We start from the raw sequence: 20183 nt of genomic DNA, 5'->3' as shown, positions 1-20183 counted from the left end.
ATATCAAACTTGGACTTTGTGAACAACAAACAACAAAAAATTGTTCCACTCAGCAAAAACTTTGGCGCCAAATGATTGAGCCAAAAAGTTGGCATGTGTAGGTGCGCGTTTGTACTCTGAAAATAACTAAAGGAACTGAGCACGGATAAAGAAAGTTAAAATAATAAGTCGAATAGCCAGAAGAGGAATGACCTGGCCGGGGATGAAACTTTTCTAAATGGAAGTGCCACCGAGAGTCCGAATACACATTCAGCTTATCGCGATCTATGGCCAAACCCATTTAAATAGCTTATCACTTGAGCAAACCTAATTCGACATAAATATTCACGAACGTAAGTTGGGATTTTTCAATGGCAAAGTTTTAATTTACAGAGACTGTTATTCACCAAGAAAAGTTCTTAAGCTGCGGGCGGAAAGAAGTCAGCGCATGGATCGGATCTGCCAGATATTTTTATTTACCATTTCTTACCTCAGTCGTAACACCCGGGGTATTGCTCCCCTGTCAAGGCCCTTCGGTGCCCAGGCATGTGAATCTCTGGCATTCATAACTCTGTCCACTTGTCGGATACTTGGCCAGTTGCCTGCGATGGCAGCCGGCAGACGTCAGCCGTTAGCAGGTCATGCTGAGAATCCACAGATAGGCACTTGGACCCTACAGTAGGGCCTTTCTCTTCAAGAGCAATGACAGTTTGGCTATTATAAAGCCAAATGCGAAGAAGAATTTTTCTAGAGGTGTTATATTGCCCAACCCAACACATATTTATTGCATTTGCTTAGGATTTAATGTAGGAGTAATTATAGACCAAATTATTATTTATTTTATTTCTGTTTAGCTTATTTATCATCTCCAGATTTCACATTTTTTGAGAAAAATATGTTTACTTATAGTACTTTCGAGTGACTATACTTTATTTTTATTCCTGAGTTTGCATCACTGATCAGGGAGCAGGGGCAACAACTGCTGCCGGTGCAGACAGATTTGCTATGGGCACGGCTGCCTTCATCAGCAGTAACAGTTACTACACCGCTTGAGCACATACCCACATACACTCGCAGAAAATCCTCCACCGAGTCAGCTCAAATATGCAGAACTTTTTTATATGCCTCATAAAATGTTTCTCTTTCTTTCTGCCCTTTCTGATGATGACTACCATGTCGACGACGGCGCACAGATTTAAGTGGCTTCATTAAATTACTCGAGCTGCCCAAATACAAGAGCGTTGTAAAGACTTTAAATGCGGGCATTAACGTAGACACCGACGTGGACCTCAGCGTGGATGTGAACAAGTTTGCGAATATGGACATTGACCCGCCCAGCCAGCCACGTCAGCAACATCACCAGCATCAGCAAAATTTGCAGCAGCGAGGGCGAGGGCGGGGGCAGGAGAAGGAGCAGGAGCCACATCCTCGTCAACAGCAGGACTCCAAAGCGAAGCAGTTGTCAGCGGACCAGGAGGCCTCCTTATCTTTCGGCGGGAATGGGGAAAAACTGTGGAACGACGCCCGCAGCTTCTCTGGTCACTGTCATCAGCTGGCTGAGCAACTGGCCCTCGATTTTAATAAGACCATCGTCCTGTGGCCCTGTCCGCGAATGAAAGTGAGTACGTCCTAACTTTAAGACCACTGACATGCAAAGGGAAATCTCGGGGTGAGTGCTGGAGGGTGGGCTATCGTCCGTTAGCACTTTAGTGAGAGAACGAATTGAGGTGCTAGAAATAACTTATTGTCAAGTTAGTACCCTAGGCATCTATCCGATTTTTATAATACTAAAGTTTTCTATATAAAAAGTGTGGTAAACCAACATCTTCTGTACAAAATTCTGTACTTCCGATTTAATAATTTGGATTGAAGTCAACGCAAAACATAATTACTATGTTATCTTTTGGAAATAATTTGTTATACCCTAACTGAGTGAGTTCCCACATTCTGATAAAATGTTAGTAATGCAGTGAATGGGACATTTTCGAAATCTCGTATCAGTCTGTCTGTTTCACTACCTTTTGCGAACCTAGCTTATTGGTTTGAAACCTTCTCGAAAGTCTTAGGATACGTCAACGAAGCTTTAGTAGGAAAACAGACGTCTATATCATAAACCTCCAATAGAAAGATCCTAATTTGATAAAATCAGACTGTGTGAATCGTTATTTTAGAGAAGATATAATGATTACCGATTAGAGAGAGAAAGAAAGTGAACCCTTATTTTTGTGAAAAAGAATAGCATTTATTTATTTAATTTTATATTTTCTAAAGCGTAGTAGGTGTGAAAGGTAGTAGGTGTCTCAGAAATGGCACTGTGTTATGAATGACTTTTATAATTTTTACTTGGGGATATTAAAGCTTAGGAAAACATATGTGAAGGGAAGCTTTTTGAGTGGTATGTAGTTATTATTATGTGGATAATTGAGTAGGAATTGAAACTATAAATCGCTCTGCACACGGTGTTCTTCTCCAGTTTTCTTCTAGCTCTTTCCATCGTCCCTTGGCAACACTACTAACTAGGCGTTTCTCAACACTATCGGGCTATCGATAGGGATGCGAATTAGGCACTGTTCACACATACAATTTTAAATGTGGCTTAGCAAAGAGAAAATTAAAACATAGTTGCAACAAATAATTAAACAGTTCCTATAGGTATTAGCTAAATCTGAATGGTTACAGATTTTGAAGTTTATGTGTGTTTTAAATTCATTTGCGGTCTACTCGGTATAGCAACATGCATTTATATTTATGGGTTATCTAACATGTAAAACCCTCCAGCAGAATTTTGTGTGTTAATTAAGCATGGCCTGGAACAGCCGCAGGCATTTTGCAGCAGCAGTTTGCTATTTCCCAAACAATCTCGAAACAGAGCAAGGAGACAGTTCGCACCACAAAAGTTCATCAAGTCAACTCCGTGGCTGTGCGCTGAGGGTTGCAGGCAAACAGGCAATGGAAAACCGAGCCAAAGGCTGACGGCAGAACAGTTTTGGGGGCGGTTAGAGCCGAGAAAGCGGGAAGCATCCAAAATATGCTGGAAAATTGCTGGATGAAAATCGACGCTGGCATGAAATTACTTTTTGCGGCAAGTGTTGCCCTAGTTCCACCTTTCCTCCCAACCCTTGCCCACCTCGTAGTTTAGCTGCAGACCAACAAGTGCCCAGAAGGATATCTGGCTTAATCCCGCTTGCCTTTCCTACTTTGGCCAACTGTCACATAAAGTTGCGCAACATAAAGTTCTGCTCGCTTCTTTTGCATTTTTTTATGGGCATGGCATACGTCTGGGTGACACCCAATTTTTTGTTGACAATTGATTGACAAGTGCTTGGCGGAAGGCTTCCAAAAGTTTGTTAACTTGTTGAGAATGTCAGCAAAGTTATTAATGAAAAGCTGTGTGGCATGAAAGGCCCTGACAAGTCGTAAGAAAATGACAACTGGTATGGATAGCGAACAATTGGCAATGCCCAAATAATAGACTGATGGCTTAAAGGCCACCGCTGGTAGCATCTGGGCAAGCTTTGAATAGGTTATTATCGTTGCTTGCCAATAGCCCGGATTCCTGACATTCCATCCTCTTTTCATCTGCATCTTTCGTCGTTTATCCTTGTAAGGACTCATCTCGGTAGAATCGTGAACAATAATGCTGCAGCCTTGACATCTACTTTTTTATGGATATGTATGTTTTTATAAGCTCAGCAGCACTGAGCTGAGCTCAGATTCGGTTTATTATAGGCACGTATGCGGATGCATGGATCCACACTGCATGTAAAGAGCAGCTTGGCTAAGAAGCACGCTGTGCCATAAATCTAAAACTCACAGCTCGTCAAAACAACTAGCATCTGCCATAAAAGCGACCCCTACCTGGGCGAAAGTGCACACTCAGCAATAGGTAAACACACTAATAGCACATCCCTTTGGCCAGACTCTAACCTTTAATACTACCTTCAGTCGCCAGTAAAGAAATGCCGTAAAGCATATAAATTGACTAATTCATATTTTTATTATTATTTTTTTGCAATACAGATGTTTATGTGACGTCTAGTACTTGAAATTTCAAATGTTTATAGAATCCGCGTGGACTGTAGAAAATAGTATTGAGAAGCTTACCTAGCAGTATAAAAATCAATCGTTGTTATTTTTGATAAAATCCAAATCCAATGGGCAACACGACTAACAGCTAAAACACACTTTTTGGAAAATAAAAGTATTAGGAACAGCCCAAGTAGTCACCGCGAACTCTTTACCGGCAACAGCCGGTAGTAAAGGCCAAGGCAACAGCGACAAAGTTACAAAACGTGCAATTAAGTGTGATGCGCTGTAAGTGCAACAAAATACGCCTACCCACGCTGTTGCCGGTGGAACCGCCCCTAAATCAGCGGCACAAATGCCGCACAAAAGTTGCAATTGATGCGATTTGCCCTCTCCGAGTCCTTTGCCAGCAACTGCGAAAATTTGCAACTGCCGGCAACTTGGGAATGCGATCCCACTGGGTTTAAAGCGCGCACATCGACTGCCATTGTTATATCGTTTGGCTGTGGAGAGAAGCGTAGCGCAGTGGGAACCTTTGATTCCTCCTATTTTAAATTAAGTCTCCTTATTACATTTAATGGCTCCCCCTAAAAGTCCATATACAAGTTAAACTGTCAATAAAACTTTAAGAAAATGAAAAAGAATATGGATTGTTGATTTTTTCAAATTAGAGATAATGTGAAAGTAACTTAAAGGAAAGAAAATGTGAAATGAAATTTTTAAATAGTGGAGAAACAACTCCTTTTAATGGACTTTTCATTTGTTTTCTATTCTTTAGAATCGATTCAATGACATTTCTTTGTTATTACAGTTAACATACAACCTTCAAGTCCCTTAGGTGGAACATGAAATCCGCCTAATGAAGATAAATGCCACATCTCAATTGAATGCGGTTCTTGGCGGGTGATGGCTTATATCTGAAATCCCTGGGATACAACTTAAAACAATAAAAGAAGCGTCCCTCGGCACCTATGTATTGCCAATCTGGAACGGTTTTGCCATTTATCTCAGTCAGTCGACTGAATGATTCAGTCCATCGAGTCAAAGATGGGACAGTCAGTCAGTCATTCATCCAGTGAGTCACTCATTCAGTCCGTCAGCCGGCAGTGCAAAAGTGTGGACTCAAACACTTGCAACACCACCACCCCTAGCATCAACCATCCCTTGTCCCACTGAGCATTTGCCTTTCACTCAATCAGTTTGACAATGGACAATTGCAAAGCAAGCTGAGAGCTGCATCAATGATAACGATGACATCCGTTCTGGCTAGCAATGATATGGCCAACTGGGAACGCTTTTAACGGAGGGATTGTGGGATGCAGTCCCAACAGTTCCCAGTCATTTTACTTGTTACCCGTTACTTGTAGAGTATAAGCTATGTATATTTTTGATCAGGATGAATAGCGAAGTCGAGCCATGTCGGTCTGTCCGTCTGACCGTCCATCCGTCCGTATCAACGCTGAGATCTGAGGAACTATAATATACATATATATTTATATTTATATATTATTATTATTATTATTATTATTATATATATTATTAGGAACTATTAGAGCTAGAAAGTTGAAATTAAGTCTGCATTATCTTGAGATGCCAGCGCATCTTATGGTGGTCCCATTATCTGGCCACACCCACCCTTACTATCACCAAACTCGAAAGACGGGTTTCGGATTTCGTAGAAAAGCTGATATCTGGGTAACTATAACCGATAGAAAGTTCGGATTAGGCATTTTGGTTTTTATGATGCCCACAATGCGAAATGTTTTTTTCCCATCTAACCCGCCAACCCTGACGCCCACAAAACCCGGAATATTGTGGCGTCCATAATTTTATGGTGAAAGATTTTTCAAATCGGAACATTATTTCGCTATTTATGAAGAAATGTAGGTTATAAGGTATCACAAGAGCAGTGACGTCCCTATCAGTTACTCAACATGCTTTCTCCGACAATAGGTGGAGCTTTGTGTAAAACTGTAAGGGGTATCTTATAGTCGTGGCACTTGACTATAGTGTTTCTTCTTGTTATACCCGTTACTCGTAGAATAAAGAAGTATATTAGAGTCGTTGGAAAGTATGCAACAGGTAGAAAGAAGCGTTTTCGACCCTATAAAGTATACATATTCTTGATCAATATCAATAGCGAAATCGATTACGCCATGTCCGTCTGTCCGTATAAACGCTGAGATCTCAGGAACTATAAGAGATCAACTCTTTAAGAACAACTCTTTGGGGATAGCTGAATGTGGAAATAACACAAAAACCAAAAAGAGTTTGAAGCTTAAATATCATTTTCGTTCTGTAAAAGCATTTTAAATTCAACCAATTTTCAGTTTTAAGAAAAGGTTAAATTTAGTATAGATATAAACATAACGACTCTTAATCTAAAGTCCTATAACCTACTAAAGGACGGGACAGAGTTTTACAATTATCGCATTTTTTCTTCCTTCGTTTTGTTGTTACCCACACGCTTGCCGCATGTGGCGGATTACAAAGGGACGGGGCACATCAGACGGTGCATTGACCTGAACATGGCACCATCATAATAAATAAGCCAATTCAACATCCTCCTCCGTCTACCGAGCTTATGATGCTGCTGCTTTTGATGATGATGCAGGCAAACAAAGCTCCATTTTCTTTGCAATTTACTGCAAAATATTACGTATACGTCGGGTGGGTAATGGCACGACAAAGCTTTTAGAAAACTGCAATCAATCGGGCAAGTTGCAGTAGGTTAAAGAGATGTGTTTCGTAGGACATTCTGACAGATGTTGAGAGTTCCGAAAACTAAACAAAGGGAAATGCCGTTGACTCTCAATTCAGATTATTTTTCTATGACTTTGAAATGAAAGTCAACTTAGAATTTCATTAGCTAGCTCCATTTTTGACCGTATGGAAGGGTTTACCTGGCTTACACGGAAGGCACATGTAGAACTGAAATTCCGTCAATGCAAACGCAGCCAAATCGAATTACAGGAGTGCCAAAAACGAAAGCAGGACGAGCGAACGGGATTCAGCCAAGTGCCAAAATTCAATTTTAACACTTCCCTCCAGGGCATAGTCATCCCACGAAAACCCACTGATGGGCGTGGCAGAAGCGCGTAAACAATCAATCAATCATTGACGTCCAACGACGGGGGATTGCAGTTCGAACTGAACCAAAGGCTCGATGAAGACAAAAGGAGCAGTAAGCAAAAACAGGTGGAAAATCAATGACTAGCGTAACAGACAGGCGGACGTTCAGGATGCAAAGAATGGCTTTTAAAAGTCTTTATACCCTCGCAGATATAACAAAACAAATAATAAATTATAACAAAAGATGCCAAACACTTCTAGCTTATTCTGATTTGTTAATTATTTAACTGAAACCCTAAAGTAGTTCTTTATAACAAATAAAATCTTAAAACTATTTCGGATTATTTAAAATTTTCAGCAAATTAAGTCTACTTGCATTCCGAATAAGCTAACCAACAATTTAGTAACCTGCCTTTACGTAATTTGCTGTTTTCCCACTAACCTATATTTGGCCAGCATACCGGTTAGCATGCTGGTTCAAAAGGTAAAGTGTTTGCAGGAATGAACTTCCTTAAGTTCTAATATGGTTATAATATTCAAATCGCCGAAAATATATAAATAATATATGTAACATAACATAAAATAAAAATCTTGGACTTACATAAAAAGCGATAATAATAAGCAATGCGACATTTTTGCAGACTTCAACTGCTGCCCACACCACGTCCAAGCCTTTTAATCGCTCATGGTCAAGTTTTAAGGTTATATATGTGCAAGCACGAAGCTGTGAATTTGTGGCACTGGTTGACTCTCCGTGTGACTGCAGCTCTGGATATTGATTTTAAATTTGCGGTATTCATTGATTTTTGATTCGCCTGCCACAAATAAAGAACGATTTCATTTAAATCCGCGTGACTGCCTGCGTCCGTGGTGAATATTTGATTCACCTGTGGCAGGAAGTTAAGTGGCTAGGACGCCACCCACGCAGCAGCAGACAAACAATTATAATGGGGCTTCATTGGTCACGTTGAAAACAATTTAAAATTTTGCCACTGGACTGTATATGAAGATAATTGGTATGAAGTCTTAAGTCTTGGATATACCCAATTAAATACTCAATAATATTGCATTATTTAGGGTTACAGAATCTAAGAAGGCTATGATGGTGAATGAAATTTCTTCTAACTTTTAGGATTCTCTTTTATTATACATCAATATAACTTAAGATAAAATAAGCTAAGTAACAAAATTCACGTTACTTTGTTATAATTCTTCCCAGCCGTTGCAATATGTTGAGCATATTTTTGCCAATCTGCTGTTCCATTTACCATTAAGACTCAGCAAATATTGTTTTTAGTGACCATTTCCTTCGGCTTCTTTTGGGCAAACCGATTTCCAGCTATGTCAGGTGGCAATTAGCGGAATAGAAATATATATAAAAGGAAAATCGGGGAAAGCTTAATGTGGCCTTTCAGGCAATCTGGTAACAGCCCTTCGTTAGGCTAAGTGGCAGGGACATAAAACCTTTTCGCCTCGCTTTCCACATTAATTACATTCATCGCCCGCCCTTTGGGGATGCAGCAATTTGCATAAAAATCATAATAAATTCAATGATGCTTATTTTGCAAGAAACCTCTCGCTTCGCACACTTTCTCCAACATTTTGAGTCCTTTATTTCGCCGAGAGAGACTTGCTCATAAAAGGCTCGTGGCCCAAAGAGGTTGCCACTTAGGTCCCGCTCAATTATTCATAAAGATAGCCCAACAAAGTACTGCACATACGTGGCCCAAAGTCGAGGGATTAATGGTCAAATATAGCGTGCCAGGGCACGAGGGCCTTCAGGAATTAAATGGTTTAGCAAGCAGTCAAATTACTTTATAATCCTCCACCAGGTGGCCAAAGCAAGCCCTCCAAATTCTGGCAGCTTTCCATCTTTATTGCCTTTGTGGTCGTAAAATGTTATGAACTGTCTTCAGCTGCCACAATAATTTGACTTCGTAAAGGCTGAGCTGACACATAATGCAACATTAAAGTCAAATATTTTTATATCGTCTTACCAAAACATAACTATAAATTTCAAATGCAAGCCAAGAACATATAAGTTTGGCTCAGTTATGAACGAATTACAGCTGAGGTCAAAACTCAAGCACTAGATGTGTCTGAAAATGTATAACATCTTATTTATTAACTTTTGAATTAAGCTGAAGCACTTTTGGCTAAGTATTTAGACGTAATATTTTATGGCTTGGGCCCCATTTTCCAACTCTTTCCCACGTTTCATGCAGACTAATAGTGTATAGCGATTATTAGCAATTTATTAAACCGAAATAAAAAAACTGGAAAAATAACAAGTTACTGTTACTCAGTAACTGAAGCCTCTTGTTGCAAAGACGGAAAGAGAAGAGACTTGTTCCTAAACGGCGCTATTGGTGCGGCCATATGTGAGGACATTCAGAATAGTTGCCTGGCATTAAAAAGCAATTTCCCCGGCAGAAGCAAGTAAAACGAAACAGAATCCATCAAGCAAGCATTCCGCATTTCAAATCGTATTCAATTTGGCCTAAGACAGCTGAAGACAGGAATAAAGTGCATAAATTTGCCATGTGTTTAGGGAAAAGTGGAAACAATTTGGCAATGGCAGCACGTGCGGGCGCGATTTGCATCCGTGTGTTTGGCTGAGTGTGTGTTGGCCAAGATGACAGCCGTTGTAGGCAGACAGAGGTCTCCACCTTGTGCTGTGTAACCTTATAGCACCTCAATGCTGGTTGCCGGAAAAAAGAACCGTCCGATGTAGGCCCAAAACTTCATCGTTCGTTTGCTCCTGCTGCGGCGTCCTAATGGGTTTGTTGCAGCCACATGTCCTGGCCATTAATCCTTGGTTAAATGACAGCAAATTAAGTGGCCGTCTCCGAAGTTTTGCCTTTCTGTTATTGTATATTGATAATAATGACGGCCCTCACAACAGAAGCAATTTCCCCCATTAATTTTTATCTCGTAAGGCCAGCTGTTGGTCATTTCTTATTGAAAATGAATAAACATCCGAAGTATGCCACCTGCCGCTGCAAGAGGTCCTAAAGGGAACTGTATTTGATTGAGGACATCATTTTGAGAAAGTTTTTAGAAAAGATTTGGTGAGAGGATCAGAAGATGGAAGTTCCCTTCTTAAGACTCTTTCTTCTCCAGGACTAAAAACTTATTTAAATAGTAACGGCTTTCAGTGTCAACAGAAGAATATCCAATAAGCCCACAGAAATAATTTCATCCGCATCAAGCTGATATAGAAGTCGCCACAAAGGACCAATTGAAATGTTTCGAATAGATATGCACATGCCCCTAACTAAATTATTAACATGTGAATAAGTTTACAAAGCTGCTATGTGTAGCGAATTGTAAAGCAGCAAATAATATTCACGGCAAAATATATAAAATGCGGCAACAAAAGAGGTCGCTTGAGTTGAATGGGGATAAGCCAAACATCGGATTCTCCACAGGGGGAGGCGGCAGTATCTTTCCTCCCCCTTCTTGCTTGAGAATCTGCCAAAGAGGCTGGCAAATGTCAAATGTTTGAGCTGTGATTAATGTTGATTCTTTTTTTGGCTCCTGGCTCTTGGCTCCTTTGCATAGCATTTCCGCTGAGGGCCATCGGCAATTCACCTGTGAGTAAATGCCAAGGAACAAAAAATAAATCATGCAAACGGAAAAGGAAAAGCGCAAGGAAAACTCATTTTCCGCCTGCTTGACAAAAATAATATATACGCATTTCCCCCTGCCTGGCAAATTAATTAAATTGATTGGACGTTAAACAATTTGTCCGAGCCATAAAACAAAGCCCCAACAATGAAACTAAAACGAAGTCCAACATCCCCACAATGCCCTGTAGTTTCCCAAGTGCTCTTAGCAGCCAGGGGCTTAGAGGGGAAAGTGGCACAAGGGGCTTCCGAAGGGGTGTAATGCCAGTAAATGCTTCGTGTACGATGGCCGGTCACGTTGTGCCAATAGACATCCGAAATGCACTTCGATGCCAAATTGTTGCAATTGTTTTAACAATTTGCTGCATTTACCCAAGTTCCCCGATGCCACCGAAACAATCTCCGCCTTCTCCCTAGCACGGTTGGAAAAGTTTTTCGAAATGTGGCACAGCTTATTGATGGCCAAAGGATCGTAAAAGGAGTCCCTATGCCATTCTTTTATTTGTAATGGCTTAATTATTATATAAGTTTAAGTATATATTGCCTTTCCATTATAAAGAGTCATCTGTTGCTGGCACATTTATTTTTTAAATGTAAGAACAGAGTATTTTGCAGTCAAAGTCGTCGACTACACCGCTCCTTCTTGTTTACATTGTTTTCCTAACTGGCGTTCTGTCAGGATTTATTTGAAAAATCACTGCTCCATAAACCAGAAGTCCTCCTTTTATTTTCAAAATGGCCACCATTCGCTTCTACTTTTGGCCAAAAGTTAATTCTCATTGTGCTCAATATTTATCTGTCCATTTTGGCGGAATAAAATAACGAAAGTGAAAACAAGAAAATGTGGAAAATCATGAAGAGCCTTTCAATTTAGAAGCCGTCCCCAATGATTGCTTCCGGCGGTGATAATGCTGCTTCTCTTGTTGCTGCTCAAATTTAATTTTGTAGAAAATTGTATGTGTCCAGCTGCCTACTAGTATTTCCTTGAACGCTTTCCCATTTATTTCGACTGCCAATATAATGAAGGAGCCAAACGGCCGTACATCAGGCAGCAGTCCTGCTTAACTCAAACTCAAATCAAGTCGACAAATGAGTCTCTAAACAGATGAAAAACAAGCTAACCAAATGCCGTCCGATGAAAAAGGTCAAAAAGGTACAAAAGCATCTTAAAGCTAGGTCCCTCCCACAATCGACTAAACCGAACCCCCGAATAACTCGTACCCCAACAAAACAGCCCCTTATCAATGCCAATGGAAAATCGAATTTCTTTCACCAACTGCCAACGAGCAAGGACCTTTTATGCTCCAGCACGACGATGATTGTGATGATTGAGGGATCGCAGGGAAAGAGGCTGGAATACATAGGAGTCAGGCGCGATTATTGATTAGAGTCGGTTGTCTGCGTATGGACCTCTCAAAGTCTTTGATTAACGTGTATGAATTGTCTACGGTCACGTTGCGGATTTATCTGTGCCTCAGACCTGACAACACGCCATCAACAAATGGTGTCATGTAATCATAGTTTCTAGTGCATATTAGTTAATTTGGGAAACTATAAACAAATGCACTGGGAGAACTCTTCTGTTTCATTCAACAACATTAAAAGCATTAATAATAATCATGACATCTACCAAAATCATTACTCTTAAGTTGAGTATTTTAGATCAAAAGTTCAAGACTTAAAGTTGTTTTGTTTGCAGCACCAGTCGTAGGTTCACATACTCCCTACATCCTTTAATCCACAAGGCTATACAACATTGAAGTACCAAGCAGGTCCACACTCCAGCTTACCTGTCACAAGAAAAACCCCACACGGACTTTCCCACTGTCGGCTGCCAAGTGGACATCCTCCTTGGTGTCCTGCCCATTCTTCTCTCTATTCTTTAATTGCTCGAGCATTTAATTTGTTTCACTTTAACAAACAAGGCAGCTGAGCACCAGAGTTCGTGTTTAGATTTTCATTTGCAGCCCACAGAGACAAAGGGTGATTGTGAAGTGTGGGATGGCAAGCAGGGCAAGGCACGGCAGGACACGGCAGGGCAGAGAGTAAACACAATAGAAATCCGGGGTCGGGGCACTGAGGAGTTATGTTAATAGAGCTGCCAGGGGTATGGAGCTGCTAGTTGTTCATTTATGCGACTTTAGTGCAAGTTACTTGGCAGCAAATCTCTGGTCTAACATTGAACTTATCTCTGTTTCACAGATCTCCAGCAATTTCCTTCCATCATTCGAAGCAATTTCCCAAGCCGTGCAGAGCATTTCCACCAAGTTGAACTGGTCGCAAGTTGACATCTACGTCGGCGGTAAGTAGTTCTCTTTTCTTTTGCGTATTTCCTTAAGTTTAAAGCAACTTTTTAACCATTTTCTTATTGCCCTTTAACTATTAATTTTTTCTTTTTATACCCGGTACTCTTAGAGTAAAAGACTAAAGACTAATAGATTCGGTGAAAAGTATACAACACGTAGATGGAAGCGATTCCGACCCTATAAAGTATATATATTCTTGATCAGAATCAATAGCGAAGTCGATTAAGCCATGTCCGTCAGTCCGTCTGTCCGTCTGACCGTATGAACTCTGAGATCTCAGGAACTATAACAGATACAAAGTTGAGATTAAGCATGAAGATTCTTGAGATCCCTACGCAGCGCAAGTTTATCTCAGCATCCTACCATGCCAACTCGCACGCCCACAAATCACGAAAAACAAAAATCACTGAAATCAAAAATCTCGGGAACTATAAGAGCTAGAAAGTTGTGCTTAAGAATACGTATTCCAGTGATGCCACTGCAACTTGCCACGAGTTTTTATCATCATCATCAACCACGCCCACTCTACCGCCCACAAACCGAAGAAAACTGTGGCGTCCATAATATTATAGTGTATGTCTTAGTTTGACCTTATATAACATATTTTCGTCAATATCTATCGATTAGCCAAAGATTTTTCAAATCGCAACATTATTTCGCTATTTATGAAGAAATTTAGGTTATAAGGCCCCACATGGGCGTCACTATCATATACTCAACATGCTTTCTCTGACAATAGGCGGAGCTTTGTGTATATCCACTAGCTAAATAAATATTTTAAAATTGTGTAAAACAGTAGCGGGTATATTATCAGTCTATGATAATTACTAGTACAGGCGAAATAAATAATTTGTAAAACTTTACTCACTTCTCTTTGAGCTCTTATGACCATTCTCCGAGGCTCAGTATCATGCCCCAACACTGTTGCTATTCCAATTATGAGTACACTTTTATATAGATCTCCCTCATCACTTTCGATACTGCGGTCGATTGCCCCAATCCCCGTTTTATGTTTAAGGGTAAAAGCTGGTTGGCCAAATGTTAAATAAGCACAGTTACTCGAGAGCTCAAAGAGCGATGGCTGGAGGCGGGAGCAAGACGTGGCATGGCGAGACTCGCGCCCACGTAATGCCAAATTATGGGGTCATCAGGCATAAGGGGTGGGCGAGAATAAGAGCGGGGGTAGCTGCTTGTAGCCAACTCTCAGTACACGTGTGCGTATACGCAATGCAATTAGTGGTGACATTATTATGATTAACGCTGTGTGGCTCTGTTGGCTGAGTGTTTGCACAAACGCTGACAGGAACAGAAAGATAGCAAAGCACTGGTAATGCAGGGGCACGTCGGGCGGAGGGAAGGGCAAACAGAGCGCCATTAAGTTGACACTGCTGCATTTGAAATTTAATTAGGTGGCCGCGCTAATCAGGCGAACCATCAGCCAGTGCCGTTCTGTTTAAATACCTCGCCTGCCGCCCATTTAGTAACAGGGGTAATCAAACGTAGGCCTTTAAGAGACCCTCGCTGGCCATTGAGCTCAGATTAATTGAAGACAGAAATCAGTGCCAACCGGCCTGTTTTTCCCATTTAAGCCTTTTAGATATATTTATTATGAGCCAATTGAACATGTTTTATTTATTTATTCATTTATGTAAGGCTAACAATTAGTTAAAACTTAGAGCTAATATTTGGCTAGGAGCATCAGCAATAGAGTATACAAAATATTACTAGGGCTCACTATTTACACTATATTTACAAATTATGTGATTTACTTAAATTCGGGAGGTGATCCGGGAGTTTTCCAGGAACTTAAGAATGTTTAAGGAGTTTGTATCTGTGGGGTTAGCTATTGTGGTGATTGGATCTGGATTTTGGAGGAATAGGGATCTTTGCGTGGAGAGGCAGGTCCAAAAGATATGATGGTGTGATGACGTTGCACAATGAGCACAAGCTGTTCTTTGATCTGTCGAGATAGTGGGAGTATGTTAGGTATGTGTGTCCTAGTCTGAGACAGGTGATGATGATTTGTTCTCTTCTGTTTAGCGAAGAGTTTTTAAGGGGTTTGGTAGTCTTTGACAGGTTGAGTAAGTCTTGATACCAGGCAGAGGTACGCAGTTGTGACTGTTTTTCTAGAAGGAGTGATTTTAAAAAATGGAATACGTCCTCTATATGAGGAAATTCTGTTTTCGGGCTCCTTGGTTTAACTATGGGAAGGGCAAGGCTAAGTTTAAATTATTGGGGGATGTGGGAAGAGAGAATTCTGTTAACGTCGTTGACTATTCTAAGTTTTACAGGGATTTTTAAATGGGTTTTTGATCATGTATTAGAAAATTCTGTCGAGGCCTGGGGTGTAGAAGATATTTTTACGTCCCTAACAGTCCTTTTGATTTTTGCCTTTGCTACACTTCAGGATACTCCATTTAATGGATTTATCCCATTTGAGGAGAGTTAGTTTCTTATTCCACCAAGGAACTGTGCGATGGAGGGGGAAGTGGTTTTTTGGGGTATTGAGTAGTGGGCACTTTGAATAAATCACCAAAGACAAATTTGTATATCTTATCGACGGCTTCAACCTTCTGAGACTTAAGGTTTTCGAGAATCTTAGTCTCGTCAATTCCCCTCAGGTCGTTAGAATAGATAAATCCTTTGGTGAAATTGAGTCTCCAGTGTTCTGTTATTGTTATCTTGATGTTGTGGACCCCCTGTTGGTCGGCATTTGTTCCAGTTTCCAAAGTTTTTCGGCTTGTACTTTGTTTTTTGCCTTAATTATTAGATTGCCATCCTTTGTTTTTTACAGCTGGTGACCTCAACTTGGATTGCGTTGTCAATAGTTTTCTTGACAATGAAAGGTGATATCTCGATATTGATTTAAAGAGTGAGTCAGCGACTAGGTACATCCGACCGTCGGGGTCAACGAACGTTAAACTTTCTTAAACTTGCCGAAATCGTCACTGCTATGCACGAAATCTAACAGATCTTTTTTTCTATATTGTGGTTTTGTTTTAGTTATGATTTTCGCTTGCGCTTGGCCGCTGCACTGCGTGACGTTTCGCGGAAGAAAACAACCGATGGCTTTGGCGGTCGAAGGTGAAATGAAAAATTGAACATTTATTTTATTTAATGTCTACAATAATTCTAACTTGCCTTTCAAACTAATTTATTGAATACATTCTAATCGGCTTCATCTTACTTTTATCTTCCTGATTCAAGTCAATAAACATTTTGCAGCGAGACCGATATTTCGAACTAAAAGTATTCGAATGGAGAATTCTGTATTGAACTTTTTCTTTTCTATTACTCATTCTTAAGTGGCCGCCATTTCCCAACTGGTTAAGTTTGTTAACCTGTCTCCTCCTCAGCGTTTTCCAGTGGCAAAACAAATCAGAAGAAAGTAAAAAGTGCAAATTATGTGGCAGTCGCTGAGCAACTGAGAAATGGCATAAAAACAAGCTATAAAATAGAAAGCAACGTAGACCACATAGCAGAGACCAGTAAGCCCAGACCGAAAAACTCCAGAACCTTACGCAAATTTAGATGTCATCGCTACCATAAAAACAAAGGATAACGCGGCAGAAAGGAGTGGAGAGGAGAGCAGAAGCAAATGCCAGCTAATAAAATCAGCCAGACAACCGTTAAAGTGCTATAACGGAACCTTGGATCCACGAAAAAATAAGGAAACTTGAAGGGTTCTCCAGAACTTGGACCACGACATACGGTAGTTTGAGCTGTAACTCTGCATAAAAATTATTTGCAGTTGGGCATGGGCACTCCCAAATAAATATACGTTTTGTTAAGACTTTAATTGCTAGGACCTTTGTAAGCAAACACATTTTCTCATCTTTACTTTGCTCCTTGCAAATATGTATGTATATATTTTGATATTCTTAAAAGCTGTGCTGCAACTACCGCTTGCACACATTAAGTTTATTACGAATCTGCAGGACGTGACCCAGTCAAATTCGCACGACGGACACGCACATAATAGGAGCAGTTAAGGGAGGTTGCTGAAAGATGGGAGTTTCCGGCCCAGGATAGCCTCTTGGCTAGAAAAGTGGGGAGAGGCCCTTAGGTACTTCCCTTGATTTATGCATTCATGTGTGCTACTGAGACTTTACACAGTTTTATGAATAATGCTGCAGCATCTTTGTCTATAAATAGGCCATCATCCGCAAGCAGACATTAATCTCAAGTGTTTAACAATTAACTTGATGGACCGGGATGGCCGTACTTTTGGGCAGCGCCCATCAGCATTTGGTTTTATGACAGCCTAATTAACGGGAGCTACTGTGCTGTCATGTTTATGATTTGTTTTACCCTAAGTGACAGCTAATGGAGTTGAGGACCATAAAAAGGTGACCTTCAGAAAAGCCATGTGCCGTTTATTTATTGGACAAGCTTTTCGGCTGATTTTGGATACAAAAAAGGAACTCATGCAATGTTTATTCCAAGGTTTTCTCGTCTGAATCTTTGAGCTCTTAGCGAAGAAACTGTTGAAGAAAACGATGACTATACTAAGGATCCAATCAATGGACTCTTCGAAAGTTTTCCGCCCAAAGATTTTATCGACCGCATTATGTAAATTGTGTGTACGAACAAAAGCAATTTGCATCTTTAATTGCATTTCGATACACTGCACCAAGTTTTCCCACGCCCCCCATCAACGGGGAAAACTGTTAAGAGTACAGCTGCAAAGTATGCCAAAACTTTTCCCAGCAACAACACCCCACGAACGAATGTTAACTTAATTATGATAAAGTTCTGAGTTTTTCATGGCGCCTGACGCCGTGCTGATAACACCTGAAAATTCGCAATTAAATACAAAGAATGTGTTGCCCATCTTTTGGGCGGGAATGCCGAGTAAATTGTGGATTTATTATTAATGTGCCCCTGTTGGCGAGTAATGTGTGAATATCTAAACCACTACAGGAAAAAGTTTGTGTATCTCTGGGTTAGCTTGAGTGCCGTTTGATGGGACATGTGTGCGGAACCATCTGCAAGCTCAAAGTTATTTTTGCCGAATGGACAAGTTTATGATGATCATTTAATATCCACGGCTTGGGGATCAACTTGGACTGCTACGTGAGATCTGCCCAGGCTGAAGCTCAGTAATTTCCAATCGATTATAAACTTTTAAGCTTTCGAGTCCTGGTTGCAATAACAATACAAATTACTCGAACAATTGAAGCGTTGGGCATCATCCTCTCGGCCTATGCCTATGCAAATGATGTATTGTCCACATGCGGCATGCGTTGGTTGCATTTCCGTGCAGCAAGAAGAGGCGTTGGCTTAGATAAATGAATGCGGTTCCAGAAAGGACCCGCAGCCGGCTACCATTTATCCTCCCGCTCTTTTATAGCGCTGGCCAATTTATCTACCTTCGTATTTTTAGCTACCATTTTTTGCTTCACTTCCGTCTTTTCTGGCGGCCAACAAGCAGAATGAACAAAAAACAAGAAATAATCTAAACTGAGGTTAAAGCGCAGCACGATTATTTCATTTCATTTCATTTACCCACCTAAAAATTTGATGTTTGGCAAGGACGAATTTGTGTGGCTTCTGGTGTATTTTGAAGTATTCAATGCCGCTTTCCCATTTCCTCTTCACTCTTTGGTCGTTGCATTTTTTATTTGCTCTTTTTTGTACCACTTTTGGTGAGTTGATTGTAAATAACAACGCTTGACTGACCAAACTCGCTGGCTAACCCACACAAACAGCATCCAGTGCACTCGGATGCGCTGTACATACTCACTTTTCACAGCTGAGGTCATGACAAAAGCAGTGACTTTTAAAAAATTAAATTAATACTTTCTATTAGGAATTTTATTTTATTTACAAGTCAGGAAAAGCTAACGTCAGTCAACCAGTTTGATCGATTGATAAAATGAATGTATTCCTGGCCATCTTGTAATGCTTTTGGGTTCTTGAGTATATATATATATGAGGAAATGAAATGCATTCTTCATTTGTAAACACACCATTTGACGCCATTTAAGAGCAATCCACAAATATCTGATATGATTCATTTAGTTCCAAAAATATAAATATTAAACAAAAACGAAAAGATTATTATTTTTAGGTGAACATGTGTAGGAAATCACACATACGCCAGCAACTACGAGCGAACGCGCCGCAATTTAAATTTTGAGTCAAGCGCATGAATATTAAAATGCATAAAATGAAAAGCACAAATGCAAATACGCGCTGGAAGAGCACTCTTCTGTGTTCGCATGCGAGTGCCTTGCAAGTGTGAATGTGAATGGGAATAGGATTGTGAATGCAGCTGAGAGTTGGCATTAAGACGGCGTTTCCCTTAGTCATACGTACTATGTGCTTAAAAACCGGGCATTGCAGAAACTGCTGTGAAATGAACCTTAGAAGAACCAAGATCGCGGGTGTAGTAATACTTAACAGACTTCTGCTCCAAGGATTTCAAGTTAAAAAGAGCAGCTGCAACTGCTTATCACACAACGCACGCGAATTAGTTATCTTTGCGCAGCAGTTATGACATTTTGTTATTGTTCGAGGGGAACTATGCAAATTGCCTGAAAATTCAACCACATAACTTTGTCTTGAGTGCGGCACTGCCGGGATGGAAACAAAAAGAAAATCCCAGGCGGAGTGCATATGGCTAAGGCTCCCGCTGAGGCATTGCAGGATATGCTTCAGCCTCCGCGTCCATCTCCACTTCCAACCCCATCGTATTCTACGTCCTTCCAGTTTCTGCTGCGATGCGTAATTGCACAATTTTGCACTTGGGCAAACATGAACTTGCCAATCGCAGGAGAACCAACTCTGCCACTCCGCGCTTCCATCGCAGCATTAAGGTTGCATGATACACTTTGCCAAAAATATACGAATAAAAAGAGTTTTGTGTACCCGTGACTCGTCTCCAAAAAGTTGGGTCTTATTCTCCAATGTATAGACATATATTCTGTAGCATATGATTATAATCTTTAAGATTATTTAAGAAAATAATTTTATTTACTTAACTTACATAATAACTCATTTTGAAAATAAGTAGTCTTCCTCAAGCAATCTTCATAACATATTTAGGTTTTATTTAGATATTTCAGCAAGGTGTTCCAGCTGGTATTCTTCTTAATTAGCCAGTTTTCAGCTGCGGAGGTAATTAAGTTAATAAAGAAATGTTAATTAAATCTAAATTTATTCAAAA

General features: G+C 40.3%; 1 protein-coding gene across 1 annotated transcript in view; it reads left to right on the top strand.

Moving 5' to 3' along the window:
* Window positions 1-20183, top strand: part of LOC108114957 — a 57193-nt gene that overhangs the window by 23855 nt on the left and 13155 nt on the right. The window contains exons 3-4 of the mRNA XM_017226151.2: window positions 1173-1597; window positions 12909-13008. Of these exons, the coding sequence (XP_017081640.2) occupies window positions 1173-1597; window positions 12909-13008 (525 nt within the window). The remainder of the gene's footprint in view (window positions 1-1172; window positions 1598-12908; window positions 13009-20183) is intronic.

This window comes from Drosophila eugracilis, unplaced genomic scaffold (genome assembly GCF_018153835.1).
Source record: "Drosophila eugracilis isolate 14026-0451.02 unplaced genomic scaffold, ASM1815383v1 contig_1897, whole genome shotgun sequence".
NCBI classification, from domain to species: Eukaryota; Metazoa; Arthropoda; class Insecta; order Diptera; family Drosophilidae; genus Drosophila; species Drosophila eugracilis.
Note: the sequence above shows the minus strand (reverse complement) of the source record. Positions and strands in the feature narration are given on the sequence as shown.